The sequence below is a fragment of the Atheta coriaria genome, unplaced genomic scaffold (assembly GCF_025399875.1).
Source record: "Atheta coriaria isolate IRGN ID8LTWV9N9 unplaced genomic scaffold, Caltech_Dcor_3.1 hic_scaffold_16_pilon, whole genome shotgun sequence".
Lineage (NCBI taxonomy): Eukaryota > Metazoa > Arthropoda > Insecta > Coleoptera > Staphylinidae > Dalotia > Dalotia coriaria.
Genome location: NW_027045458.1, coordinates 554,588 through 567,667, shown reverse-complemented (window position 1 = coordinate 567,667; position 13,080 = coordinate 554,588). Strand labels below are relative to the sequence as shown.

Below are 13,080 nucleotides of genomic sequence, written 5' to 3'. Positions count from 1 at the left end.
CACAACTTACTTAACTCTCTAACACTACCTCCCCCCACCATTATTTGCGGGTCGGGTGTAGATATGAAAGGACCGCGAACAGTGCTCAATCGCCCAGATTATTCATTCTCGGCGAACGGTCGCAGGAGGTTTTTAGTTTTATAGAAAACAACAAATGTGCAGTGGCAAGTTCGTTTCTGTTATTTAGAACGCGTTGTTTCCTTTATAGTGTATAGTTTTCTTCATTTTACTAGCTTTTGTAGCTTCAAATGTTTTTAAATTATGCGAATTTAAAAACTTACACCTTCCCCACATTCTCACGCCAGGTCGCGTGTTACCCGCGCTTTGCAAATCACATAACCTAAAGGTATGGCTGAACCGGATGATTGTGTCCTGCTAAAACAAGGTGCCGAGGCACGAATTTACCTTTCTGCCTACAAGGATACGCCATGTATCCTCAAGGAGCGGTTCCCGAAGAAGTTTCGCCATCCAGAATTGGATAAACAGTTAACAAGGTCGCGCATTCGTGCAGAAGTCAAAGCATTAAAGACATGTGCTACTCTTGGCCTAAAAACACCACAAGTTTTCGCCTCGGATCTGGACAAACGGACCATCCACATGGAGTTCTTCCCGTTTGCCATCACTGCAAAGGATTACATCATAAACGGTAACGATGAGCAAATAACGTGGATATCTCAGGAGATAGGTAAATACCTTGCCAAGATGCATAGCAACAAGCTTGTGCATGGTGACCTAACCACCAGCAATGTGTTGGTTTACAATGAAGCATCTGAAGATGACTTCAGCAACACTGAGGAGTTAAAAATTATATTTATTGACTTTGGCCTGTCACAGCATGAGGCAAGTGCTGAGGATAAGGGTGTTGATTTGTATGTGTTAGAAAGAGCACTCCTGAGCACACACAGTGTTGCTGACCAAATATTTCCCACTATATTAGAGGCATATAAAAATGAGTATAAAAATTGCGCGGATGCTGTTCGTAAGTTTGAGGAAGTTCGTGCGCGAGGCAGGAAGAGAACGATGGTCGGATAGGTATGAAATTACTTAAATATTTAAAGTCGTGATGCCATGCCTCCGGCAGCGACAATTGTTTCGCCTGTTATGTAACGCGCGTCGTCGGACACGAGGAAGGCTGCAACTCCGGAGATATCATCAACTTCACCCAGCCTGAACGTTTTAAAAGTATTGACATTTACATATTAAATTTAAAACAAAGTTAGTACTCACCTTCCCATTGGAATTTGGCTTAATGTGGCTTCCTGGGCTGTAGGTGATTCAGTCAACTAATTTTAAACATTTAATTCAAAGTTAATTAAGTTTAAAAGAAATTATATAAAATACAATAACTTACAGCTGCTGAAAACTTTGTTTGGATTATTCCTGGTGCAATGCAGTTGACATTAATGCATTCAGTGCTTAACTGTTGCGCGGCGGCTTTGGTAAGCCCAAGAAGAGCTGTTTTACTCACTGAGTAAGCCCCTAATAACTGCCAAGTTATAAAAATGAAGTTAAGTGAATTTTTTTTGTTAATAATATAAGTAGTGCACACTTACACCAAATGGTTGAAACCCAGCAATGGAGGACACAAACACGATGCTGCCGCCTCCACGCTTGCGAATATAAGGTAAGGCTTCTTTGGCAATAAGATAAGATGCCTTCACATTTGTGTCAAATATTTTATCCCAAGCTGCTTCCTCACACTGAAAATTTTATTTGTTTTTGTTAATTTCTAATTTGATGCAAAATGTAACATACATCAAGTACTCCTCCAACTGCTGGATTAGCTGCTGCATTTGATACTAAGATGTCAATGCCACCAAATGTTTGATTTGCCTAAAACATTCATTTATTATTGCATGCAGATAATTGCTCTCTTGAAGGTGTTTACACATTGCATTAAATTCTTCCTATCTTCTTCCTTTCCCACGTGACACACGAATCCTGCAACGTCCAAGCGCTGACCTTTTAGCTCCTCAACCGCACAGTCGACATTCTTCTGTTTCCTGCTGCTGATGACGACTTTAGCGCCTTCTTGTGCGAGTCTTTTTGCAATTGCAAATCCAATACTGTTGACATTTATATGTTACAAACATTGGTTACAATAATCTAGAGATTTGATTACCCGTCGGTGGAGGCCGTGACAACTGCCACTTTACCATCCAATCGGTTTTTGGGAATATAGGACATCGTTCTGAGGGTGGGTGTTGACTTGACGAGGCGTCGCGAAAGCATCCTGAATGATAAAGCAATAACTAAAATTTAGAGTCCAAAGTTGAGAGAGAAATATGTGTGATGTGCGTGACCTTGTATGCTGTGTATGTTTGGTTATCTATGCGTTGTAGATAATGCTTCACGCATTATTAGAGCTTTTAAACTTGAGCCTGCGCAGCATGATTTCTATTTATTTATTTCATCATACCGTGAATGTCTTCTACTTAATATTAATCACATTTAAATTATTTTCATTCTTCTGTGTGAAAATTATTTTAATGATTTTGACATAAGCTTAGCATAATTTCTTGCAAAAAGTTTGCCTTGAAGATTGCAAAGTTCTAAATGTCTTTAAGATGTCTCAATTTGCACTTGTTCTGTTTGTCTAGTAGCATTTCCACTTAATTTTCACCGCTCGCGCACGGGATTGCCGTAACAATCCATCATATACGAGTACGCCGCGCTCCGCTCCCAATTGTTGCATTTAGCGATTGCGCCAAACTAATTGCATTAATTGACACATTCGCGCATTAAACGCGAACGCACATCGCGGATGAATAACGACCGATTTCCGATGGGAACTGGGAACGTCGCAACTCGTGCACCGTTTTTTCTTCGTTTACGACTTACGCAAGGCGGCTTTTGTTTACGCCGGAGTCACTTACTTAAGTTTACGTTATGCGGTCGGTATTAATGCAGCGCAGGACTTCTATTTATCAAATATTTCAATAAGCGTCACTATAAATTGAGTGTTATTAAAAAGTACAGGCCTGTAATCAATGGTTGAGTATGGAATACATTTAATTACGCAATGAGATATGGTCTTAATGCATTTCGCAGCGTAATTCATAATTATTTCACATTGTTCACACACGTATTGCAAAATGTTTATAATGCTAAAATGAGTAACACAACGTAAATTGTATCAAAAATATTTATTTTAAAGCATGAGTCTGTACAATATATTAATATTTGGCCTTTTTTCGACGGTTTACTGCTCATTATCATCTATAAATTATTTATTGATTCTGCTGTTGATACTGCTGCGCCGGCGACATTTGCGGATGATATTGGCCATCATCGACAATGCCTCTTGCCTCGTCGGCGGCGTTCTGTTCGAGTGCCTTAAGAATCTCTACTGGAATTGGGGGCGGTGTTGGAATATGTGCACCCTGCGGCAGGAAACCGTTTTCGTCGGCGGTGTAGGTCACCTCGAAACGCTGACCATCGGGAGCGGTAAAGCAAATCCACCTTGGGCGGTTGGGGAGTCCGGGTCTTTCAGATAACCAGCCTCGTTGGCGGCGGTGCCATCCCCGGTCTCATAGGCGTAGCGATAACCCGCTTCGCCATTATTTTCACTTTCGTACTTGACGATGGGCACGTTGTTGTTCGGGTTGTAGATTGGTTGATTGGGTGGTGCTTGAGCGGCGGCTAACATGCAACCCAAAGCTAAGAATGTTATCACCTGAAACATGTTTTTTTTTTAAAAAGATTCACAAAATCCGAAGTTATTAGCACGTTGCACTGATTGTCACTTACACGAAGCATGATTGAATGTATATATGACTACACTTTTAGTTGGATGTTTTTTGTTTGTTTGATGGATGTGTGATGTCTTCTTGGAAGCTGTAGGATGTTTATATACCGCGTCGAGACACGTCCCACCCTCGGCGAAGTTATTAGATTAGAATTGGTATTACGGTGTGCGGTGTGTTGGAAGAACAATTCCCACAAGAATACCGCTCTTACTTTCGTGATTCTTTGCGCGTCTGTTGTTCTTATGCGGGCGCCAGACTTATTATAAGTCTGCATACTGGCTGTTGCAAAATGCGCGTTTTTCGTATGATTTACGTAAACAGAAAACATATTTTTTTCAAAAAAGCATATTTTACGAGACAAAACTCTACTTAGGCAATCATCGGTTCTCGCTGGTTTGGCATTTTTCGTGTTTTGTAACTTGCTGCAGCATTATTTTACAGTGCCGATCGACAATTGGTATCAAAACAGTAATCGCATTTATAAATGTGCAGCCGCGTAACGGATGATTAACGTGATGCAACCTTGATCAGCGCGCGATTGTACGAATTCAGCTAAATTCATTACGCACGTTTTTGTCATTAATTTTAGATTATATAAGTAGCTACAGCAAAGGTAACTTGTTATTATTTGTGAAAACATGAATATCCTTCTAAGAAGGTCTTCAAGTTATCAATCTTTCCAATCATTTTCTTTCAGAATGAAATACATTCAGACATTCTCCTACTTTTCACATACCTTAATAATCTGAATAAATGCTAATGTAAATTTATGTTTCAGTTTGATTATCAATTTTTCATTTGCTTGTGTTTACTTTTATCATATTCTTTTTTATTGAACATTGTATTTACAGCTAGAACACCAATCAAGTTTTGATTGTTGCGGCTGACATTTCAATTGCAAGTTTGGTACACAGTAAGATTCAACGCGCAATTAAAACACAATTTTGATCCAGCTAAAGTTTAAACAAAAGTTTCGAGTGTGAGAGAACGAACTGAACAAAAAATACGATTACTTCATTTTACGCATGCACTTTGCAGGTCAAGAACGCGAAAAATTGCCGATCGTGATGCGAAACCTTTGCGCGGCTTCACATCAACGCGCATATAATTACCGCCGTGGTGAGAACTGCTGTCTACAGTTTTCACCTTTGTAAGCGCCGCACTCTTACTAGCTTACAATAAAAGTAACTAAGTAGACGTAAAATATGTCGTGATTTAATACAACTCTGCACGAAATCAAATCACATAGAATTTACGAGTTATGAATGAAATAACTCTGACTCACATTCAAATGTGCGAACATATCGAAATCTAAAATTCTAATGAGCGATAGACAAAAGTGTACCAAAAATAGGAAAGAATGGGAGCGCCGATTGGAAAGGATTCACTCAGGAACCAGCCGAACAAACGAATGCAATTTTTGCGACAGAAACCAATTGTTGCCAAATTTATTCATTCTCTCCGTCTTATAATTTCCGAAATCTACACAAGTGCCAAAAATAGGGATTCATCATCTATAAATCTAATTTGAATTCTTTATTTTGATCCAATTTGCGAAAAATCCGAAAATTAGTTAAACAATAGAAACAAAACGAGTAAATTGTAATTTAAGAGTACTCCATCTCCTCGACGTCGGGTTGACGCGCCGAGTAAGCCTTCTTCAACTTGGCATAGTGTTGGCGGTCTTTTTCGGAAACTGATGGTCGGATTTTCACCACCGCATGTTTGAAATGTTCGGTCGTGATGATAACCGGCTTGCCGTGCGCAATTTCACCATCGAGAATCACTTCGCGCAGCGCGCGGACAGCGGCTTCGCGAACAAGTGCAGCTAAATCAGCTCCAGTATATCCTTCGCATTCAGCGGAAGTACCGATTAACTCAAGATCCACATCGTCAGCCAGAAGTGGACGAGTGCCATTCTGAGAAAAGGAGAAAGACAATGTAAGTGTATAGGAAGATAAGTTAAGTTTTTGATGTATTTTTTACCTTTGTTATTGTTCGCAGAATATCCACACGATCCTGAGCGGTGGGCAATCCAACATATAAAATCTTATCCAGTCTTCCAGGACGCAAAACGGCGGGATCAATGATATCTGGTCGATTGGAGGCAGCAAGCAGATACACACCATGTCGAGTTTCAACACCATCCATTTCGGTAAGCATTTGGTTAACTACGCGCATTGTGGATCCGCCCTTTAAGAAAAGTATTATAATATTGTCTCATGATTGTTTTATGGTTGCATACTTCTCTAGAGTCATTCCTCTTCGGACAGAGTGCATCTAATTCATCGAAGAATATCACACAGGGAGCGGAATTTCGAGCCCGTTCAAAGCACACGCGCACTGCGCGTTCGCTTTCACCAACATACTAAATAAGAAAAATGTATTTGATGTAAGTAAAAAAGTTTAATTAAAAAACTTACCATGTTTAGAAGTTCTGGGCCCTTCACAGAGATAAAATTAATTCCAGCTTCATTCGCAATAGCTTTGGCTAACAAAGTTTTGCCACAACCAGGCGGTCCACAAAGAAGCACGCCAGTTGGAGTAGACAGTCCCAATAAGTTAAACTGCTCCGCGTGTCTTACAGGTGCCTAAATTAAATGTTGACAAATTAGTATAAAGTTTTAAATTTAATTTTGTATTTCTCTACCAGAATAGACAACTGTAACTCTTCACGAATGTCTCGCAGGGAGCCAACATCATCCCAGGTAACGTCCGGAACGGTTGCAAAACCCTCCCTCTTCGCTGATGGCTGTACAAACTTCAAGGCTTTGGCAAAGTCCATATCGGTAATGTATAGAGCGCCTAACTGTGCGGCATTCAATGGTGCATCATTATGCAACCATGAAATCATCTCTTCTAGCTGCGTAGGTTCCCGTTTCATTTCCACTTCTTGAGTTTCTGGTGTCTGTGGCTTCTCGCCATTGCTAGGCAGAACTTCCGCATCTCCTCCTCCTTGCGCGCTGATTTTGTGGGCCACTTCATCATCGATCACGACAACAGCATTCTCCAGATCTCCTTCAATCTTATCCTTTACCACCACCGGAGTGAGATCATCCCCACCTTCGTCAACAATGATTTCAGTCTCGCATGCCTTCACTTCCTCGACTTTCTTTGCAGGTTTGGACGCGCGTGCAGTTTCTTCGACGATCGCATTCTCCAACCGTTTTTTCTCCTTAATCTCCCCGAAAACTCTATTTACAGCCACCATGGCGGCCTCTCTGGTGAGTGCCATTAAATCAGCTCCAACAAACCCAGGCGTGTACTTCGCCAGCGTTTCGAAATCAAAGTCATCATCAAGGCGAAGATTGACTGTTAAAACTTTCAGGATGTTCAAGCGGGCCTTGGTGTCGGGTATGCCAAGGCACACCTCGCGATCAAAACGGCCCGCACGTCGCAAAGCGGGATCTAAACTATCGGGACGATTTGTCGCGCCAATCACGAGGACCTGATCGCCGTTCTCGGTTTTGCCCACATCATCCATGCATGTGAGTAATTGCGCGACAATTCGTCGTTCCATATCCTTCTGTGCGAACTGTCGGTTCGGGGTGATGGCATCGATCTCATCGATGAACAAAATACAAGGAGAGGCAACCACGGCCCGCTCAAACATCTCTCTGATACGCTCCTCGCTCTCGCCAGACACTCCTGCGACCAACTCAGGCGCAGAAACTTTCAGCAAAGGCACTTGTAACTCGCCTGCGATGCAGTTTGCAAGAAGAGTTTTACCGCAACCGGGCGGACCATGCAGGAGGAAGCCACGGGGTGGCGAGATGCCGATCTGTCTATACACCTCAGGGTGTTTAATGTGTACCAGGAGTTGGCACACATTTTCCAGCACCTTCTCCAATCCGCCGATGTCTTTGAACGTCATTGTGGACATTTGCAAATCCGCGGGTTGACCGCGTTGCTTCCTAGAAATGTGTTTTACCTGTGCAGGTGATGACGGCGCGGCGGGTGTCACCGCTCCGGGAGTGTTAGCATGGAAATTGCTCATTTTACGCTTACGACTGACACTATGCGGCGTTCTGTTAGTATTATCAGTGTTGATTTTAGTTACTGACAGCTCTTTGAGATTGTTGTGATTAATAAAATTGCGTGGAACCTGCAGTTGTATTGGTATTTGATTCGGGTCAGAGGAAGAGGCACCATTGGATTTTTTTGCTGGGGGCTCAGATTCATCACTTGAAATATCTATTGGTTCATTTTCATTTGCATGTTGAGGTCTTCTTCCATACATCTCAAGCAGTTGGTTATGTAATGTAGAATTAGAAGACTTGAAATAATTAAACAAATGAAACAAATGCATTCATGCTGTAAAACAAACTCTTACATTCAATTGTTCATCATGGCTTTCTTGACTGAGATCTGAGCTATCTGAATTTTCACTCCCTTGTGTTTGTGTAATCAATGCAAATCCTTTCTTTACAAGTGAACGGAAAGCGTTCCTCTTACGCCTACCATAATCTTTAGGGTATAATTTTTGTAGATCATCAGACATTGTGTAGATATCCACATTCTCCGCATTTTCCAGATACTGGAGAAAACAATTGTGAAATAAATATCAATAAATTGGAAGTATGTTACCTTTTGGATGCGTGGGATAAGATGCGGGTCTGAATTGTACGTCCCTCGGGAGAAATTCATATCCTCGATAGTATTTATGCCACCCGTTTCAAAGTCGGCGCCGTCCAGAAGATCGTGCAACTTCTCGGGAGTCGCACTGCTTGCCATAATACAAACTTTGTTAACTGGTGAATAATCGACGATGTCGAAAGAACAAGTTACTTACAGCAATCTTCGATTTTATATTCACGATGCGGTTTACAAAACAAATGATTTGGATGTAAACATAAGCACACTGCGATGCTTTCAGAGACGATTAATAACATGAATGTAACCTCAAACTATTCGTATGTTCGGGCCAGTCCGCGCCAGCTCGATCGTGATGCGATCAGGGCCTGCTTGTCGATTTATGAATTTCCATCATTGTTAGATCATATCTTGCGATAGCCAAACGTTTTCATTGTGCGGGTGCAAGTTTGTGTAGTGATTTATCATTATTTGATATTGATTAAGGTAAATTATATTTTTATTATCTAAATTATATTGTCGGAAGCATTCTTACATTTGCTAACAAATATCTACAATTAGTTATATGCGTAATTTTTGAATAAGTAATCATTTCTTTGCTCAAATTCATTTTGTATTGTTTGTAAACATAAGCGTGTATAAATTTTCGGAATAGGCTGACGTCACATGGAGATAGGATTAGAATATAACATTCCATTTGTTGACATCCAATTGTTGTCTATAAGAAGCGGTTATCTGTGTTTCGTTTCGAACAAGTTTTTGCATTCAACGTGCGCAATGAAGTTGTGAAACATTGTCGCATGGCATCGCTACAAGTTCTCGGTTGCCCGTTATTTGGCCGCAGCGTACATAAACTTTTATTTATTTGTATGTAAAATCAAAGCAATCGTCATACATACATAATTAACAATTGCGTCTACAAGGCGTCCGGTTTACGTGGATCTTAGGATTCTACTACATTTTATTATGAAATTTTTTTGTTAATTTGTTTAATTGTTTAATATAATTCCATTGATTTGTTTAACTTTAAGACTTATTAAATTTAACTATCAGAATCAATTTTAAAATTATGTTATAGTTATACATGTACTTCTTAACTCTCTTTGGTCCGCTTAGGTGGCGCAACTGTACACTTTTTAACTAAATATAGTCGTGCAAGTTAAATTTGTTGTGTTCCGTCGCTACGATGTCGGCACGCTTCTCTCGCTCATGCTGCGAGCCACGTTTCTTGTTAAGTTTCGTAAATCGTGTTATTTATGATTGATCATCGCCTATATTTACTGTTAATAGGCGAGTTTTGTGTTTTGTTAATAATTTATAGCGTGCGGAATCTCTGCAAACGCTAATTTAGTGAGTTATGTGTGTTTCTGCAAGTATTATTGACTATTCCTACTCAATTTTGTACATATGCAAAACATTTTTGTTGTGTGTTAATTTGATATTTTGTTAGTATCATAGTATAATCGTATTTTTTCTATACACACGATTTTTATGATACATATGTATAAATAATATTGGTCTTTCTTTATTTCAGTATCAACATACCTTGGATGTGCGTTGTTTAGTACACTGGTAAGTGAAATAATTAAACTAGTCGTGCCTAATTTAGTTTATTCATTTTCTGCGTTTTGAGGTACATAAGTGTGTAGTCCTAAGTCCTTTCTTTAGAGAAATTGAACATTGATGTTTCTTATGCTTGCAGATCCAAAATTTTCACGAAATTCTTTATTAGATAATGTACCTATTTAAATATGTGCGATAGTTTCTAAGTTCTAGGCATTGTTATTGTTTTGTTGCACATAATAAACAGTATTTAACGTAATGTGAATGGGACATTATTGCAGGATTATCTACTTGTGTTATTTAAATCTGATATAGTAAATATTATATTAGTTTTCCCGAAATGTATATATTTTCTAGCAATTTATAGTACAGCAATAAAAGTAAGTAGATAATAAATAAATATTCAATGTAAGAATATTCTCGCTTTCTGCACTGCTAACCGGTATTGTTAACACTAACAACACTAACAATATCAGTGTTTATAAACAAACAAGTTTTTCTTATCTCGTTCAACTTGTGCACCGTCACCCCATTGTCGACGCACGCGGTCGGCTTTCGCACGGTGTTAGTCTCATTTACATCGTCAGGTTATCCGGGCGCGCACTCTTCGCGATCCATTTGGTTTATCAATATTTCTTTGTTTCATTGCATAATATTCATAGTTGTACTGTACGTCTGTGCACTGCGGTGATATGCGGTGTTCGAACGAGGATTGAACATACGTAGATTTACCTCTGCATGTGTGATGTACCTTCGGCCGTCGGATACTCTATCAACTTCGCGTTGCCTCTTATCAATTTAGTGTTTTCATCGATGCTACTATACGCATAATTACATCTGTTTACATCTTATACTGGATTTACAAAAAGAAAATCTTATATTACGCTAAGGTATGTTCTCGTATTTTTTCGCTTCCACCCTATGAAGAACATATTTGTATGTTTTACCTATAATATTCTGGCTTACACTTCAACCGCGTGGTCTTCCATATTTCAATATTTACCTATGATCTGTATTATCCGGTACATTCGTACAGTACCGGCGTTAGGGCATGGCGCGGTTGCTAACTGCCCAGGGGCGCCGGACTTTAAGGGGCGCCGACTCGCATTTGGCCGGTTTTTTCTGTATGGGTTTGAACTGCAGTTAGGGGCGCCGTAGAAATCTCGCCCTTGTATCCATATATATTTATTGCGAGAAAATTCCGTAACGCGAGTTATATTGATAGTTGTGTGTATACGCACTTATACTCGTAGCGCTAGGAATTGTAGTTTTTATTATAAATACGCGAACGCGGTCTTACTGTAAGTTCAAAATAATTTTTATTACATGCGGAATTTAAATCTGTATTCTCTCCTTTATCGAAATTTATTATGAGAAAATTCCGTAACGAGAGTTATATTGATAATTGTGTGTATACGCAATTTGTACTCGTTGCGCTAGGAATTGTGGTTTTTATTGTAACACGCAAAACGCGGTCTTACTGTAAGTCTGGAATAATTTTCTCTTAGATGCAGAAATTTAATTCTGTATCTCCCTGTATCGAAACTTATTGTTAAAAAAATTCCGTAATGCGTTATATTGATAGTTGTGTGTGTACAAAGCACTTGTACCTCGTTGCGCTAAGAATTGTAGTTTTTTTATTATAACACGCGAACGCGGTCTTACTGTAAGTTCGGAATAATTTTTAGATGCAGAATTTAATTCTGTATCCCCTGTATCGAAAACTTATTGTTAAAAAATTCCGTAATGCAAGCTATATTGATAGTTGTGTTGTACTCTCGTTGCCGATTCGTAAGTAGTAATAATTTGTATATATCATATATACGTTGTATTATATATTCATATTTACATTTTTCCACATCGTTTCACGAATTTTGCTATTAATAGCAAGTTTAAATGAACATTTTTTAAATAGTTCGAGATGGTCGCATGCTTGGCATTTCTACATGCTGGTCGCCTATTGCCGTGATGATGTACAATTAAATTTGTATTTATGTTTTATGCTTGTACAAAATCGCATCACTGTTCCCTGTTTTTTCGCTATGTCAATTGTCTGCAGTGTTTTTCTATTTCCAGTTGGAAAATTGTTAACATTTTAATTTCTGATATTTAGTAGAATCCATTTGGGTAGAACTTAGTATTTTGGCTGGCAAATGTTCTAAAGTATCCTTCTTTTACACCATTCTTAAATAGTTTTCTTTTATACTACCTCTGTATCTAAAATGTCCCTAGCGTCCAGTGAAAAAGCTATTAGACACATTTTTGCTCTGCAATACATCTTCTGTAATTTGGGATTTTTCTTTTTGTGTGTGACACCCCTGTATATTAATTTTATGAGTTCACGCGAAAAGTGCCTATGATATATGTTTATCTACTTGTACCTTTTAAAAATATTATCTTATTGCAAATACTCCTGTATATTAATTTTCCTGTGATTGTCACGTGAAAAATAGCCATATTTAGTAGTGTTTGAAAGTTTGCTGTTGACGTATATTTTAAAATGAAGTTGATTTATTTTGTAACACCCCTGTATATTAGTTTTCTTTTGCTTGTCGAGTGAAAAACTAGCAATGTTTATGAAGTTTCGAGCTTTTTGTTTGCACTTTTAAAATTTTCTTTTGTAACACCCTGTAGTATATTAATTTTCCTAATCGCTGAGTGAAAAACGAGCGGCGTTTGTAGTGTTGGAAAGTTTTTGGTTTGCACTTTAAATGTTCCTTTGTAACACTCTGTATGTTTGTTTCCATTTCAATCTCCTAGAAAATTGGCCATTTACTAATTTTACTATTCCGGTATAACTTTATGAAGTAGTATTTGCTTTTTGTGCTGTAAAAGGGCTAAGCAGGTGGTCAAAGTCCTGTTTCAATATGGCGACATACTCAAGCTTGACTTGTAAAATCTATACTTGTATTCTATTAATAAAAGAAATAGTGTAAGATATATTGACTTCGATTTGTGTGCTCGCCCTCTATCATTTCATAGGAACAGGTCTCTAAGAGAGTTCCCTCCTCTCAGGATGACTTGGCAAATATTGTTAAGTAACTCTGTATGACAGTACTCTTCTTCTTCATTTCCAGCTACAGGTCAAAACTTGTAAGAATATTTTTTTAAGCGTTCCTCCTCTTGAGACGAGACTTAAAACTTCTAGAAATATTTTTATAAGTTCTTAGAAGGA

The 13,080-nt window shown here is 38.8% G+C and overlaps 4 protein-coding genes across 5 annotated transcripts; 1 reads left to right on the top strand and 3 right to left on the bottom strand.

Moving 5' to 3' along the window:
* Positions 1–242: 242 nt before the first annotated feature.
* Positions 243–1,363, top strand: LOC135802379 (EKC/KEOPS complex subunit TP53RK-like). The gene has a single exon (XM_065315960.1). It carries the CDS (start codon positions 349–351, stop codon positions 1,030–1,032), a length of 684 nt encoding a protein of 227 aa, XP_065172032.1. The 5' UTR covers positions 243–348; the 3' UTR covers positions 1,033–1,363.
* Positions 908–2,305, bottom strand: LOC135802378 (dehydrogenase/reductase SDR family member 4-like). The gene is made up of 7 exons (XM_065315959.1): positions 2,123–2,305; positions 1,889–2,066; positions 1,756–1,833; positions 1,554–1,700; positions 1,352–1,486; positions 1,228–1,283; positions 908–1,167 (listed from the first exon to the last, which is right to left on the bottom strand). The coding sequence occupies exons 1-7, from the start codon at positions 2,230–2,232 to the stop codon at positions 1,053–1,055; spliced, it is 819 nt and encodes a 272-aa protein (XP_065172031.1). The 5' UTR covers positions 2,233–2,305; the 3' UTR covers positions 908–1,052.
* Positions 2,306–3,131: 826 nt separating this feature from the next.
* Positions 3,132–3,948, bottom strand: LOC135802380 (endocuticle structural glycoprotein SgAbd-2-like). Its single transcript, XM_065315961.1, is given in 3 exon segments — positions 3,132–3,454; positions 3,457–3,676; positions 3,751–3,948. Coding segments are annotated over 3 exon segments (453 nt in total). The 5' UTR covers positions 3,760–3,948; the 3' UTR covers positions 3,132–3,230.
* A 1,322-nt stretch (positions 3,949–5,270) lies between these two features.
* On the bottom strand, positions 5,271–8,677 carry LOC135802254 (nuclear valosin-containing protein-like). Of its 2 annotated transcripts, none has more exons than XM_065315806.1 (8): positions 8,542–8,677; positions 8,337–8,472; positions 8,083–8,286; positions 6,400–8,025; positions 6,173–6,340; positions 5,995–6,117; positions 5,736–5,942; positions 5,271–5,668 (listed from the first exon to the last, which is right to left on the bottom strand). In XM_065315806.1, exons 2-8 carry the CDS (start codon positions 8,394–8,396, stop codon positions 5,357–5,359), a joined length of 2,700 nt encoding a protein of 899 aa, XP_065171878.1. In that variant the 5' UTR covers positions 8,397–8,472; positions 8,542–8,677; the 3' UTR covers positions 5,271–5,356. The 2 variants fall into 2 exon arrangements, with proteins under 2 accessions (XP_065171878.1, XP_065171877.1); XM_065315805.1 differs by having other exon boundaries at positions 8,337–8,491; positions 8,542–8,643.
* Positions 8,678–13,080: the final 4,403 nt, after the last annotated feature.

What these genes read in the sequence shown, in the direction of transcription:
- LOC135802379 (XM_065315960.1), top strand. Translation starts at nt 349, where the DNA reads ATGGCTGAACCGGATGATTGTGTCCTGCTAAAACAAGGTGCCGAGGCA.
- LOC135802378 (XM_065315959.1), bottom strand. Translation starts at nt 2,232, where the DNA reads ATGCTTTCGCGACGCCTCGTCAAGTCAACACCCACCCTCAGAACGATG. An exon ending in CAGTTGGAGGAGTACTTGAT is followed by an intron (nt 1,701 to 1,755) that starts GTATGTTACATT and finishes TAAAATTTTCAG; the next exon opens with TGTGAGGAAGCAGCTTGGGA. An exon ending in AAACAAAGTTTTCAGCAGCT is followed by an intron (nt 1,284 to 1,351) that starts GTAAGTTATTGT and finishes GTTTAAAATTAG; the next exon opens with TTGACTGAATCACCTACAGC.
- LOC135802254 (XM_065315805.1), bottom strand. Translation starts at nt 8,641, where the DNA reads ATGTTATTAATCGTCTCTGAAAGCATCGCAGTGTGCTTATGTTTACAT. An exon ending in GCCATGATGAACAATTGAAT is followed by an intron (nt 8,026 to 8,082) that starts GTAAGAGTTTGT and finishes AATTATTTCAAG; the next exon opens with TCTTCTAATTCTACATTACA. An exon ending in AGTTACAGTTGTCTATTCTG is followed by an intron (nt 6,341 to 6,399) that starts GTAGAGAAATAC and finishes CATTTAATTTAG; the next exon opens with GCACCTGTAAGACACGCGGA.